This window comes from Camarhynchus parvulus, chromosome 12 (assembly GCF_901933205.1).
Source record: "Camarhynchus parvulus chromosome 12, STF_HiC, whole genome shotgun sequence".
Classification (NCBI taxonomy): domain Eukaryota; kingdom Metazoa; phylum Chordata; class Aves; order Passeriformes; family Thraupidae; genus Camarhynchus; species Camarhynchus parvulus.
Genome location: NC_044582.1, coordinates 18,870,256 through 18,884,514, shown reverse-complemented (window position 1 = coordinate 18,884,514; position 14,259 = coordinate 18,870,256). Strand labels below are relative to the sequence as shown.

Genomic DNA, 14,259 nt, shown 5'->3' with positions numbered 1-14,259 from the left:
GAGTTCTGTTCTTTCACCTTTGCAGCTGCCCAACAATAGTGACCACAACTCCATTTGGTTTTGTACAGTGATTACTTAGTAGAACAACATATTACAACCTGTAGAGGAAAGAGCATTTTAAATATTTCAATCTGAGAGGGAACACCCTGTGTCCCTGTGCCCACTAGCTATGGAATGCTTCTATCAGCTACAGGAACTACACCACAGTGCAAACACCACAGGAGTTAGGAACCAGGGAAAAAATACCTCATTTATTCTGGCCAACAGTAAAGCCTGTTTGCAAGAAAAAAGTGGAGTTAGAGTAAAAAGCCAAATCTATTAGCTAATTAAATCTATTAGGTCAATTAAATAAAACACCATTACAAAATGTACAAGAGGAGAACCAAAATTCAAGCCCCCAAAATTGCTAAGAGGCAAATACCCATTTATCCTTTCTGGAAATAAGCCAAACACCAAAAACCATGGCAAACAACAGCATCCACCCAGGGCCCTGAAAATACCTGTATGTTTGGATTTAAACCACCCACATATTCCTTTCAGTTCATGTCTAAAGACTTCTTGGTCTTAAAAACCCTTTAAGACGTTTCATTTGCTTAAACAAGGTCAATAAATCAAATAGGAAATTTACTCCATGTCCCTCATGTCTCCAGCTGCACTTGGGAAGGGAAACCTTGGGCAGCAACAACTTTGGAGGCAAACAGGCTGAACAATGTTTGTTAAAGAGAAGCTGTGGGCAGCTGTCCTTTGCCAAGAGATTTGTGCTCTCCTAATTTTATGTGATTGGAACCACATGATGGATGGACAAGGTGTTCCCTGAACTAGCAAGGCTGACTCAGGGCAGGAAGAATTTCAGTCAGGCAAGCCCTGACACGAAGGAGCAGGAGGCAAGAGGAGGCTGGCTGGGATGAGGAGGTGCAGCAGGAAGGGCAGGGAGGGACTGAACCCAGAGCAGAGTGGCCACATCCCTTCCCTACAGAGATCAGCCCACCTGCAGCACCTCAGAGAGGAGGAAATCCCACCTGGAGCAGGGATGGACACCAGGCAGGTGGGAGAACAGGCTGTGCTCCTCGGGGGGAGAATCCCTGGGTACAGACAAGAGTATTGACAGGCAGGAAAAGGGAGAGAAACCACTTTTAACTTGGAGATGAGGAGGAAAGATGAATCTAGGACAAGGCAGATCTATCAACTGAGATGGGAAAAGAGGTGAACCAAGTGACTTCATCTTGCTAGACAGAGGGGGAGATCGAGAAACTAAAGAAAAACTGCTGATATAACATTAACAGATGGCTAAAATAGGATGGCAAGATGTGTATTCAAATGCTGCATCTCAGAGATGAAAAGAGCAGGGCAGCTCAGGTACATGGCACAGAGGAAGGGCAGAGCCCAGGACAAGGCCACAGTCTCCATGTCTCACTTTGAGGAGCACAGAAGGTGCAATAGCAACCAAAGTTACCTGAGGAGCAAATCAGCTGCTGCACTGCTCACTCAGCTGAGGTCAGAGACAGGCAGGGGTAGGGCTGGATGAGCTTTGAGACCTGGAGATTGCACTGCAAACACCTGCCCTTGGCACCACCAGGCTGCATCAAGTTTCAACAACTGCCCCTCTCAACCTCCTGCCAGACACCTGACCACGCCACCCACACCCTCCCAGAAAGTTATTTATGCATAAAGAACAGTGTTATCTCTGTGCAAATAGAAATATTAGGGCAACATCCTGACTGTGCTCCTCTGCTGTACCAATCTTTGCCTTCTCCCCTTCACAAGTGTTCCAAGCTCCTCTTCCACATTTCCCCAGCTTCTGAACTAGGCAAAAATCTACTTGGTGAGACACATGAGAGCTTCTGGATTCTTGTTCTGAATCCCTTTTTTTTAAAGGGAAATTGAATCTTTCTGTAAAATATGTTGTCCTTAATCAATCTCCCTTGCTCCCTCTGTGATATCTGTGGCAGGGCTTGGATGAGATGAGCTTTAAGGTCCCTTCCAACACAAACCATTCTGGCATTCAATGGCACACAAGAACTCTCAACAAAAGACCTTGGTGGTAGCACAGAGTTGAATGCATTGATGAATTAGTGTGACATTGGAGCTTTTCCAGAAGAACACTGGTACAGTGACCTACATGTTTTTACATTTCTACAGCAAAAAGACCAGTCTGGTCACCAAGAACTGAGATGTATTTGCTCCCCAGTTACACCAGCACTGCTCCCCTGTGTTTCCTTTGCACTGTCAGGGGCACCAAGTGGAATGAACACAAGTGCCCTAGCAGTGTGTGTGCATTTCCCCACCTGCAGGGTGGTGCTCTGGTCGGAGAAGGGGGAGCTGAAGAAGGTGGTGACGATGCTCATGACGATCTCGGTCACGTACTTCTCCAGGATGGAGTCCGCGTGCTTCCTGTCGCTGGTGTTGTTGCAGGCCTGCAGCACAAACCACAGCAGGTCAGGGGCAGCTCACCAGGGCACCAGAGACCGGAGTTCCTCGTGTCACACTGTCCTGGTCCCAGCAATGCAGAGACACTGGGGCTCTGCATCTCCAGCCCACGCCGGAGCAGAGCCAGAGCTGCTCCTGGTTTGGTGTGCTGGCCCAGAGCACGGCTGGGGGAGGGAAAAAACCACAGAGTCCTGGAGGAAGGCAAGAGCAGGATGGGGAGCACTGAGGTGTAATGCTTTCGTATGGGGAAATACTTGGAATCCCAGGCAAAAAGCCATATGGCCAAATAAACACCAAGCCTGGAAAACAATCTGTCCTGACCTGCCAAAAAACGCTGAGTGCTGCTCAGGAAGGAGCTCAGTGATGCTGCCAGAATAAGCAGGCCAGGTGGCAGGACAGAAAAGGCACTGGACAAAGGAGCAGGGTGTGGAGCTTCACTGAGCTTTAGTTTGGGCTTGGATTTTTTTCTTTTAAAAAGGAAAATATGAATGTGTTCCATGGAATATGACTAATGAAATCCACAGGCACAAGGAAAAGGAGGCACATATTTGCAGGAACAGAGTATTCAGGGTACTTATTGCCTTCATGCACTGGGATGTCTTATCCCAGTGCTCTGGAATAAAGAGGTTTTTAAGCTGAATTCAGTTCCTTGGTGCAGATACATTACCCGACAGATGTCCACCAGGAAGTTCTCAAACAGCTTCCACATGTGATTACTGGTGTAAATTTCTTTCATTTCTACTTCTGTGTCCACATAGCAGTGATTCAAGAAGTTGATGTATGCTATTTTGACCTAAAAGTAGAGAAAATAATTCATAAAGAATAAGAACCTGAATGGTGGTGTGAATGAATATAATGTCACATTAAAAGTGCTACATAGATCATTTGGATTTCTGCTTCTTCCTTTCACTTAAACACTGGTGAAATTTAATGCCATGAATAGCAAGACACCATCCAATAAAAAACCCCCAGGATTACTGCAGACAAAACGTCAGCATAATAATAATTTCTAGTTCTGCAGAACCATCTGTTCAAGGTTAGCAGCACATCCATAAACCTCTCTGCCTCAAGAACCCTATAAAATAACCAAGTACAGCATCACATTGCCACTTGCAGGGTAAGGAGGAAGTATGAAAGGATTTAACTTGACTATCCAGGCTGGCTGGGGGTGCCAACAGCAGCAGCAGGGAAGGGCTGCAGTTCCCAGCTCGCTGCCCACCTGCACCAACCCCAGCAGGATCAACCCTCTCTCACCCAAACCCAGCACATTTCTAACACAAACAGCCCAGCTCTCCTGCAAGCCCTCACCTCAGGTATGCAATCCTCGTGGGTCACCACCCTGACAATGTCATCCAGAGGGAGGAGGGAGTTGCATTTGATCTCTGTGTAGACGTTTTTGCCCTCTGTGCACACAGCCAGCAGCTCCACCAGGTGGATGTGGTACATCAGGGGGCTGTTCTCATCCATCCGGTCCCTCTCCGACCTCATCATCTGCACCAGGGTCTGGAAGGAGGCTCTGTCGTTGTAGAACACCAGCACATCCTCCCCTGCATTCACCAGCTGTGGGCCAAGGAGAGCATTCCATCAGCAGAGCCAGGCCTGGGATCCCCCACAGCATCCCTCTAATCTCACGGGGGCTGTCCCACTGCTGCTCCCCAGCCCCTCAGGGACACAGGGCTCCAGGAGGACATTTCCCATTTATCTGACCCCTTCTGAACCACTAAGGAAATTCAAAGCCAGCCCAGCTGCCTGCTAGCCAGAAGTTTTGCCAAGAAGTTTGTGACTTTCCATTGTGCCTTTCCATGTCACCCCAGGTGACTTCCTAAGGCAGCTGTGGACAGCCCAGTGCTGCTGGAGAGCTGCCCAGGGATGGGAGCACTGCAGGGCTCACTCCTTCCACCCCTCCCAACAAACATCAGACGTTTTCCAAGGCCAGTGACACGTCAAGTCACACACTGGAGATTTCTTTCAGCTTCACATCTGACACCTGGCTGGCCACGATTTCAGAGCAGCTCAGACCTCCTGGAACTCCAGGAAGGGAAGGAGATGGAGCAAACTGAGCCCTGGTCCACTGCTGAGCACACAGCTGGAGGGATCCAGGGCTGTCCTCCCACAGCGTTGGGGAAAAACAGCAGGGTAAGATGTAGAAGAAAACCCTCAGGGGAGCTGCTGACCTTGGGGGAGCCCCTTGCTGAGCATCTCACACTCAACTAAGTGTTGAGAAGCTCATGGAGCTGGTTTTGAGCTGAACAACAAAATATGAAAGATTTTCGATCCACCCATCAGGATTGATGCTCAAAAGCCAGACTGGACAAATCTGATCCTGGGGCTCCCCCTGCTGAGGAGGCCAAAACATTCCAACAGATGTGCAGATCTGCCAAACAGAGCCCATCCAATATCCCCCTTAAAGGCTTTCATTCACCCTTCTCTGACCTCTCCCTTTTACCCTGGCTCCCCAGTTTCCAGTTACCCACACACCTAAAGCCAATCCTCATCTTCTTCCTCTTCACACTTGAACAGCTCAGTAAGCACATCTTGCTAAGACTATCTGCAAGGGCTTGGGGAGACAGGACAAAGGGGCATGGCTTCAGATTGAGAGTAGGTTTAGATGGCAGAAAAATATGGGTGAAGAAGGCTTGGCACAGTTGCCCAGAGAAGCTGGGGCTGCTCCATTCCTGGAAGTGCCCAAGGCCAGATTGGATCAGGCTTGGAGCACCCTGGGATAGTGGAAGGTGATCCTATGGTGGTTCTAAAATTTCATTAAAAAACTCTCATCAAAATGCTATCATGGTGAAATTCTCCTTCTGCTTTAGTGATCTTGAAATTAAACTACTTCTCTTCAAGCCAATTTTGCTAGACAAAGGCACCCTTGCTTCATAACCCCACCTACATGCTGCTGGGTACAGGCCTGGGAAGAAACTCGTGCCATTAACAACCAACCCCTCGTTACACCTGTGAGTCTGGAGCTCAGAGAGCTTTTGGTCACAAAAAGCCTGAGCTTCCTGGGAGCTGTAATGCTCTTTTTGCATGGTGAGAGCTGTCAGCTTCTTGGCAGTCCCCGAAGCGAGAGGATCAATTTGTCATGTTCACCAACTGCTATGTGCAAACTTCTGTTCAGACCCTGCAAATCTCTGCAGCTCTCACCTCAGCCATTACCATATCTTGGCATTTCTTAATGAATTTCCCCTCTGCCTTGACGATGGTCTGCAGGAACTTGATGTACTGAACGTTCCTGCCGTGCGTCTCGATGCAGTGGACGAAGTGCTGAACCACGCGCTCGTTGATCTCGCTGCAGAGCTGGAAGTTGTTCATGAAAATGTGCTGCATTGTCACTGCTTCCAGGATCTGATGGAGGGCATGAAAGGGAGCAAAAAGTCAGAAAATCAACAACATCCCCACTAGGGTTAGAATAAAGCCAAAACTCCTACAAGCACAGGGCTGAAGGGAACTTTGCTGAGGACCTCAGCTTTCAACACCACTGCTCCTATCTCAGCCTATTTTTCACTCCACTTCAGCCTCTTGAACTTTCTACACTGAAACTGCCCTAAACAAACATCTTGCCAACTTTTGAGGCTTTAGAATGAAAACAAAATGTGACCTCTTCAACCAATCTTGCAACAGAACAGCCCCAGAGGTATCACCAAGGACAGTGCAGTCCCTTCTCTTGCTAGAACAAAAAAATAAATCATGGCCTGAGGTTATTCTTACCCCTGGGTTAAGGAACAGGTTTATGTGCTTGTGCAGCAAGGCCTGGTTCTGTTGGTTCCCAGCACAGAAGTTCTGCAGGAACTCGTGTGCAAGCTTCATTATCTCCTGCATCCTCGTGTCTTCAGCCTGGGATTGCATGACAAAGAAGAGGGGGTTAAAAAGAATCCAAAGGTTCACCTTGAGGTGAGCACAGGATGAGCCACAGCTCCAGCAAGGGAACTGTCACGTCTCTCACACCCCGAAGGAAAACAAACCTCCACCCAGTTCACAGACGTTTGGGATGAGCTGGGCCAGCTCCACGCTTCCAAAGAGCGTCAAAAATAAAGCCCATAATAGAAATTACAGTAGTTTATTCTCTGAAAGTGCCTATTCCACAGCCAGGCCTGCCAGCAACGTGCTTTAGTCACTTCTGCTCTTCTGAATATCCCAGCCCCTTGGCCAAACCACACATCATCACCTCGGGGCTGCCCAGGAGAGCTGCCACGTCCCGCTGCAGCCCTTCCGCAGCCACGCACGGGGAAGCTCATGGCAAAGCAGCCATGGAAAGCTGCTTTTGCACCAGCCCAGCCCAATCTATCTTTACTGGAACCTCCACGTTCCTTGCAGCCTTCCAAGCACCGCTGAGGAACCAGTGCCCTTCCTCCGACGTCAGCGTGGATTCCCAGCCCACCGACGGCAGGAGCCGCGCTTTGGAAAATTACTGCCTGTTTTTATTTTTAAGGAATTTCGTATCTTCCCAAGGGTGAAACCCCTTCCACACTGCCTGTCTGATGCACATTCACATGTATGGGACAGAAAGGTGATGAGAAGGCGTTGAAAGGTGTTTTTGCTGCTGCTTTTTCAGCAAAATGTGATGCAAGAAACCACGAGAATTAACCTTAATCAAAGCTACTGTGCAGGATTACTGGTTCTCAGAAACCTGATGAGTTTGAAAGAGAGGACAGCAGAGTGACCAGGAAAATGTGCAGAGGTGCCTCACCTCAGTACTGATAAATACCTGTCAGCTGTGATTAATGAGCAGCCAACGTGATGACCTCGGGGTGTGCTGTATCAGCACAGCCTGGTGCTCTGCAGGCTCACAGGCACAACCCAGCCCCAGTGGGCTCCAGCCTGCACAGCTGCCAAGTTTTAGCCCTGTTAAGGCTAATTAGGAGCAGCAGACCTCACCTGGAGAGTCACTGGGTATTTATTCACCTCTAAGGGGGAGTTTAGGACTCTACAGCTGCGGGAGGGTCTGTATACACTGCTCATAAAACCCCTGGGGAATGAGACACCCTCCTTTCCCTCCTTGTCCCCAGGATGGTGCTCACACAGCTGCCTCACAACGAGGGTCTTGCTTCCATCAACACAGCTTAACCTCAAGGCAGCACCTGCCTCACATGAAAAGCTCAGAGCTGAGCCTTAATTCTGAAGTATGATTTGTGAATATTTCTTCAGGCAATCTGTATATTCAAAGGCTTAAAATAAACAGAGTTTGTCTGAGCTCCTTATTTCTGAGAGTGGGTATTCTGTAGACTATGAGGCAACATAAACCAGCCTCTGTGCATCCAATCCACAGGGAGGAGGTTCAGAAGATTCAGACGAGGTATGAAAAGCCTGTCAGCATGACACACAGCCCCACCTTCTCATAAGGGATCTGCAGCAGCTCCAGCACCACGGCGTGAGCTCCCATGTTCCTCAGGAGTCGCTGCTGCTGCTTCCTGCTCTTCCTCACCGAGGCCCCCTCCTGCACGCAGAGCTTGCTGAGCCGCAGCAGGATCTGCAGGAGACACTGGCCTTAGAGCCCCAACTCTGGCTTTCCTTCCAGAGAACGCCAGGTCCCAGAGAGCAGCACCAGGGACCAACTCATCTGCAGGAGCAGAGCGGCTCCAGGCAGCCCCTCGTGGCCCAGGCTCCATCCGTGGCATCTGACTAGGGCTGCTGGACTTGGATGATCCTTGTGGGTCCCTTCCACCTCAGGACACTCTACAGTTCTGAGATTCTATGCTCCTGCAGAACTCAGCCATGTCAAGTGAACACAACACCAAGCTCCACAGCAGAGCCACAGACACACCTTCAGCTCACACCACACCAGCACCCCAGCACGTTCTTCATCTGGTATTTTCTACATTAAATTTCAACAGCACAGTGGCTTTGAGTGCAAGGTACTCAGGACAGGGAGAATTAAATGGCTTCTCCCCTTGCTTACTGCCTTTGTAGTCCTTAACAATAAAAATATTGTGTTACCATTGAAACAGCAGCAAACGTCACGTTTCTCACTACTCCATTCTTAAGGAAAGAATACACACGTCGTGCTTATTCTATCCTGGCTTCCCATTCAAGTTGGGATTTGTTATTACTCAGCAAATAGTTTCCACAATGGCAGAGTGACTCAGACTTTCCTGGGTGCCTCCCTCTGACTGCAGCTCTCCAGAGCTCTGTTACTCATTTACACTTCCAGTGAACTATCAAGAAGCAAAGTTTTACCTCTTTTACTACCCGGTAGTTGTAGCTGCTAGTACTTTCAGGCTTTTGAGACTTGCTGTGACCTTCCTGAGGATAAAATCAGACAATTTATTAGTAGCTTATACTACTGTCTACATGAAGGCTAAAATTACCGTTCTAGGATAGCGCCCGCTCTCCTCCTGGGAAGGACTGTCATCCTCCAGCTCTGACAGCCTCAGAAAAACACATACAATTATCCTGTCAAGTCACATTGACCTCTAGGACACAAAACAAGGTGAGGGAGGGATGATTTCAGAGTCAGCAACCTCCCATCCTTCGCCTGTCACATTCTGTCTCTAATCAAGTCTCCCCTCAGAAAAAAACCCCTTCCTTTCTCTCTATTGTTATTCAACTGTCACTGCACAAATACCAAGAGATTCCTCACAGCAACGTGTACAAGAAAAGCAACAAGTGGATTACTTGTATTTACTTCCAGCAATAAATGTTCCTAAACCAGGGACTGCTTCTTGCATCCCCTCATCCAGTCTTTCCTGATTGCAAATTACATGGAAACAAGATACTCAAAGACTTCTAAGCCAGATGTGCACGTGGGGAAAATCCTTTGTTATCAGGTAGAGATAAAGCACAGTTCTCTGCTGTCACCTGAGCAGCTCACAGCTCTGCCCTTACCTTACTTGAGGTACTTTTGATTGCACAAATCCCGTGCCACTGGTCAGTGCTGAAAGGGGAGCCAGAGCAAACCCAAACCAGCCCTGTCAGACCCTAAAGGTGACACCTCAGGGGCTGCTACTGGGCATCACCTGGCTCAAGTTCTCCTCTCATTCCTGCCTCAACCTGAAAGCAGTACAGAGAACCTCACCTAGGCAGTGTGCTGGGAAGATGGGCCTTGTCACAGTTCTGACAGCAGCTACACCCTGCAAATACCCACCCAAATTCACACAAACACAACCCAATTACCTCTTTCTTCTTGTGCTCGTTTTCACCTGGCACACTGTCCATGGCCTCATCAGGACCTTGGCCTTTGTACACCCAGAGCTCAGATTTCTCCACTATTGACCTCAGCTGGTCCAAATCTTGTTTGATCTGCTTGTAGTTGTCAACATCTTGGCTGGTAACGAGCAGTTGAACCTTACAGGGAGGCAGAGCCATGAGTTGCACAAAAAGGGCTGGCTTCAGCTGCCATAAATACATTCAGATAAGGAATAACTCTCTCCAGACACACAGGTACCTGCTTGAAAGCCTGAAGGACCTCTTGTCTCTGGCTGAAGTGCCTGAAGAGCAGCTGCAGTGCACCAGACACCAGGGGAGGGTAATCGTGCATCGTTAAATGCAGCAGGACCCGGAGGAAAGTCCTGCCCCCGTGATCATCCAAATCCAGAGGGGTGTTCTCCTCACTGGAAACACAGCAGGAGTTAACCAGCACATCAGACTGAGGGTCCCAGCAGCTTCTAAATTCTCTTAGCAGTGGCAGAAAACCTTTTTTTCTTACTTTTAAATAAGGGGGGAAATCGTACAGAGATTTTATTGTAGCATTGAGCTGAGATGCACTAATCCTGCACCTTGGCTTTCACCCACAGCACAGAGCCCTCCCCTGATGATCCTTCTGGCTGAAGAACCCCTGTTCCTTATCTCTGGATCCAAATGGACCCTACTCTGAGCTGCATCAAAGCCATTTTATTAAAATCAAGCTGTTTTCCCAGTCCCCACTCCTTGGGAGCCCTCCAGCCTGGGCACTTCCTCTCGATTAGCACCTGTGAAGAGATACTTTCCTTCCACCAAAGATCCCCTCAGCTTGCTCTTCAATGTGTTCGAAGTCCAGGGCTCCTGAAAAAATAAACAGGAAAAATACATGAGGTCAGAGTGGCACCAAAGATGTTTTTCCAGCTTAAAAACAGTTCAAATGGCAAGTGGGACCTGAAACAATCATGGCATTGAAGATTCCAGAGTCTTCCCTAAGCCACACAACCTCATTATTCCTTGCCAAATAACCCACCTGGTACATTAGCTGGCATTTCCTGACTACTGCTTCCAGTGGGGGATTCGGACATCTGGGCATTGCTTTCATCAAATTCATGTTTAAATATGCAGAGCAGGCAGGAGATCCTGTAGTCCAACCGCACGTTCAGAATAAACTGATGACACAGAGGTAGGAGAAATGTTGAAATAATCTGTGTATTTCCACCACATCTACAATTCACACAAAGACATCAACTGAGCAGAGATGTGGATTTAACCTGGAAGAGTTACCCAGGGTGGAGAGGCCCTGGCACAGGGTGCCCAGAGCAGCTGTGGCTGCCCCTGGATCCCTGGAAGTGTCCAAGGCCAGGATGGACAGAGCTTGGAGCAGCCTGGAAGGCGTCCCTGCCCATGGCAGGGAGTGGAACTGGATGAGCTTCAAGGTCCTTTTCAACACAAACCATTCTGGGATCCCATCTTTCCATGATAAGTAAATATCACCTTCAAAACCCCCAGAACTCTGTAATATTTTCCAGGGATTTCAGCGAGCATGATACACACACATAATAAATACTGATGAGTAAAACATTTTGGCAGGGTTTTGGTGCCTCATTCCTGTGTGATGCCGATATCCTCACCCCAGGAAAGGAAAGCAGCACTTCCATCTCCATCCTGAACACGTGCTGCTGTCCTCCCGGGGTGCTGGGACACAGGAGCAGGACACGAGCTGCCAGGAGCCAGGCTGTGCCATGCAAGCCAGCACTTCAGCTGGGCTGCACCAGCTGGTGCCACAGAAACCTCCAGCCTAGCAGAGACCACCTTCTCCACGGTCTTCCCCTTGAGGAAGGAGCTACATAGCCAAGAACACTCAGAGTTCTTGCAGCTTTAGGGGAAAATGCTTAATGCCAGCTTGCATGGCCCTGGTAGCAGGGAACACTGGCACACTGAAATACCCCCCTGCACATGCCAGGCCACGAGAGATGCTCTGCCTTGAGCTGAAATTAGCAATGGTGCAAGGAAGGAAGGGAGCCTCCCCTGCGCTGCACCGGCTGCTGAGGGAAGGGCAGAGCCTCCCACGGGGCAGGGGAAGGAACAGCAGGGCTCTCCTGCTGCTCTGCTGCCTTCACCCCCCAGGCTCTGGCAGCATGCTGACCCCCAGCTGATGAAGCTACTGAGCACAAACAGGACTCCCACACCCAGAGAGGGAGGATGCATCTCAGCTCAATAATTCTGAGTCAATAACGAGGGAAAATGTGTGCATCCCAAAGACTTCGGGGCGAGCAAGTGAGAAAGGCAGAGATGGAAGAGAGAGAGGCTGACTGTGCAGGCTGGAAATACATGGCAGGCTGAGGGCTCTGCCAAGAGGAGTCTCCAGATCTCCCCATTCCTCAGGGCATTCAGATGGCCCTGCAGACCCTCAGAAATTGGGAAGACAACGGGGTGGAAAACAACATCTCTGCCTCAAGTCAGACACTCACAAATCACTGCTAAATACAAAAATGTCTACTGCAAACTCCTTCTAATAAATTCTTTCAATAATGGCACAATATTGTCATAAACAAGTTGGGAGCCCTGTGCCCGACAAGGTTACCCCTGCAATACTTTCCCAGTCTGAGAGTCAGAAGTACATTAAGAGGCAGCAGGACACAATTAATGCTGGAGGAGAGCACGAGGAGCTGCATCCATGTGGTACCTGGAGTATCTCGATGATCTTGAGCTTGGTGTCCATGACCAGGATGTCCTCCTTCTCTGGCTCACTCTGCTTGACATTGCCCTCGGGGGCAGCTGCCAGGGGAGTCATGGGCAGGAACCCCCCACCCCTGAGCACCACCTGGGTCATCAGCTCCCCCACGCCGTGGATGGACCTCATCACATTGCTCCCTTCAGAGAGGAAACACAACGGTTAGTGTGCTGGAATGGGGCTGCACTGACAGGGCAAGGACCAGCCACAGCCTGCAATGGGAAACTGCTTCAGCATGACACATCCACACCCTGGGGACGGGGGAAGCCAACAGAAGCACTGCAGTGCTTGGAGAAGCCCCCTGCCCTCTCCCATCACAGGCACTACCCAGCTTTACCATGGACAGAAAGGAGTTCCAAGCACAGCATCGTGGGCCAGGGAGGGAGGGGATTGTCCTGCTCTGCTCTGCACTGGGGCAGCCTCACCTCCAGTCCTGGAGGCAATGGGGGGCCAAAATGTAAGAACTAAAGATGTTAGAGAGCACCCAAAGGGGGCTACAAAGATGGGGAAGGGACTAGAGGAGAAGTGATACAAGGAGCAGTGAGATCTCTTGGTCTCTTCAGATGTGGCAGAGCACACTGAGGTCAGACCTCACTGGGTCCCCTCCTGAGGGGCAGCTCCCAGCTCTGCTCCCTGGGACAGGGACAGCACCCAGGGAACAACTGGAGCTGGGCCAGGGCAGGTCAGGCTGGATTTTGGGAAAGGTTCATCCCCAGAGGGTGCTGGCACTGCCCAGGCTCCCCAGGGATGGGCACAGCCCCAGAGCTCCAGGAGCTGCCAGGGATGCCCAGGGTGGGATTGCTGGGTGTCTGCAGGGCCAGGAGCTGGGCTGGATGATGCTCGTGGGTCCCTTCCAGCTCAGGATGCTGTGTGGCTTCATTGTTCCACCCCACAGTGACATTTTGAGATGAACTAGAGCCACCCAAGAACTTTCTGTCCTACACTTTCCAGCCTTACCTTTACTTTCCTCGCCTTTTGCCATCTTGGTAATAGGGAAGATGGTAGTGATGTGCACACAGTCTAATATAGCAAGGAGGATTTTGGTTAGTCTGAGGAGGTCACAGAAGTTGTAGAAACCAAAATATATCAGATTTCTGGCTAAGTTAACAACCTACCAAAATAACAATAAAAAGCCTGATTAATACTAAACATTTTGCTATCACAGTCAAGTTGTCTAACACAGTGACAAGATCAAGAACCTGGCTGAGGGTCACATTTTATCACAATATCTGGGAATTCTGCAGGACTGTCTAATTCTACATCACAGCAGAAAGTCTTCTACTTGCCTACAAATACTGCAATGCTTGCAGTTCATGTCTGTATCTGCAACTGATATTCTATAACTCACACTGCATTTGTCTCATTACAAAACAGGGCAAGACTAGAGGGAAGGTACAGATAATTTCTATCATTGTCTTATAAAAAACATATTGCACCCACAAAGCTGAGCTTGGTAACTTCCAAGCTATAAAGTTCCCCCACAAGTCCACCCCATAAAGACCCACATAAAAATATCACATATAGGGCAAATGTTTAATGTAGCCCCATCATTAGAAGTATATGACATCAACTGTATTTTTTTCAGGATATCACAGCTTTTGTTAAATTAATGGTTATTTGTTGCATGGATTTGCAACATTTTATTTGCACCTATTTTAACAGGTCAGTAAGGCACAGGACACTTTTTCTCTTGGTGAACATCACTATAAGCTCTGGAGACTCTCTGTGCATACAAACAGTGTTTAATTTTTGAGATATTTATTCCAGTAAAGCTTGGCTTTGGAATAACACTGAGAGCCCAGAGACTAAACAAGGCTGCTGCAAACCTCAGACATAAACTGATGTGCATTAATTGTATTTCAAGAACCATGACTGCAAACTCACAAACTTCAGTGGGATTACTTGCATGAGGAGAAAGGAGCCAACTGAGGCTCAGGATTCACCAATTACACTCATAAATTACTTGCCAAACTACCTGGTGC

General features: G+C 49.0%; 1 protein-coding gene across 5 annotated transcripts in view; it reads right to left on the bottom strand.

Moving 5' to 3' along the window:
• Nucleotides 1–14,259, bottom strand: part of ITPR1 (inositol 1,4,5-trisphosphate receptor type 1) — a 158,471-nt gene that overhangs the window by 76,905 nt on the left and 67,307 nt on the right. For 4 of the 5 annotated variants that reach the window (XM_030956611.1, XM_030956614.1, XM_030956615.1 and 1 more), the window contains 13 exons: nt 13,235–13,388; nt 12,230–12,417; nt 10,574–10,712; nt 10,332–10,404; nt 9,809–9,974; nt 9,538–9,708; nt 8,602–8,667; nt 7,757–7,894; nt 6,136–6,261; nt 5,572–5,772; nt 3,736–3,987; nt 3,095–3,220; nt 2,286–2,414 (listed from right to left, as the gene is read on the bottom strand). In XM_030956611.1, coding sequence (XP_030812471.1) covers nt 2,286–2,414; nt 3,095–3,220; nt 3,736–3,987; nt 5,572–5,772; nt 6,136–6,261; nt 7,757–7,894; nt 8,602–8,667; nt 9,538–9,708; nt 9,809–9,974; nt 10,332–10,404; nt 10,574–10,712; nt 12,230–12,417; nt 13,235–13,388 — 1,929 coding nt within the window. The remainder of the gene's footprint in view (nt 1–2,285; nt 2,415–3,094; nt 3,221–3,735; nt 3,988–5,571; nt 5,773–6,135; nt 6,262–7,756; nt 7,895–8,601; nt 8,668–9,537; nt 9,709–9,808; nt 9,975–10,331; nt 10,405–10,573; nt 10,713–12,229; nt 12,418–13,234; nt 13,389–14,259) is intronic. The other variant, XM_030956612.1, reaches the window with a different exon arrangement.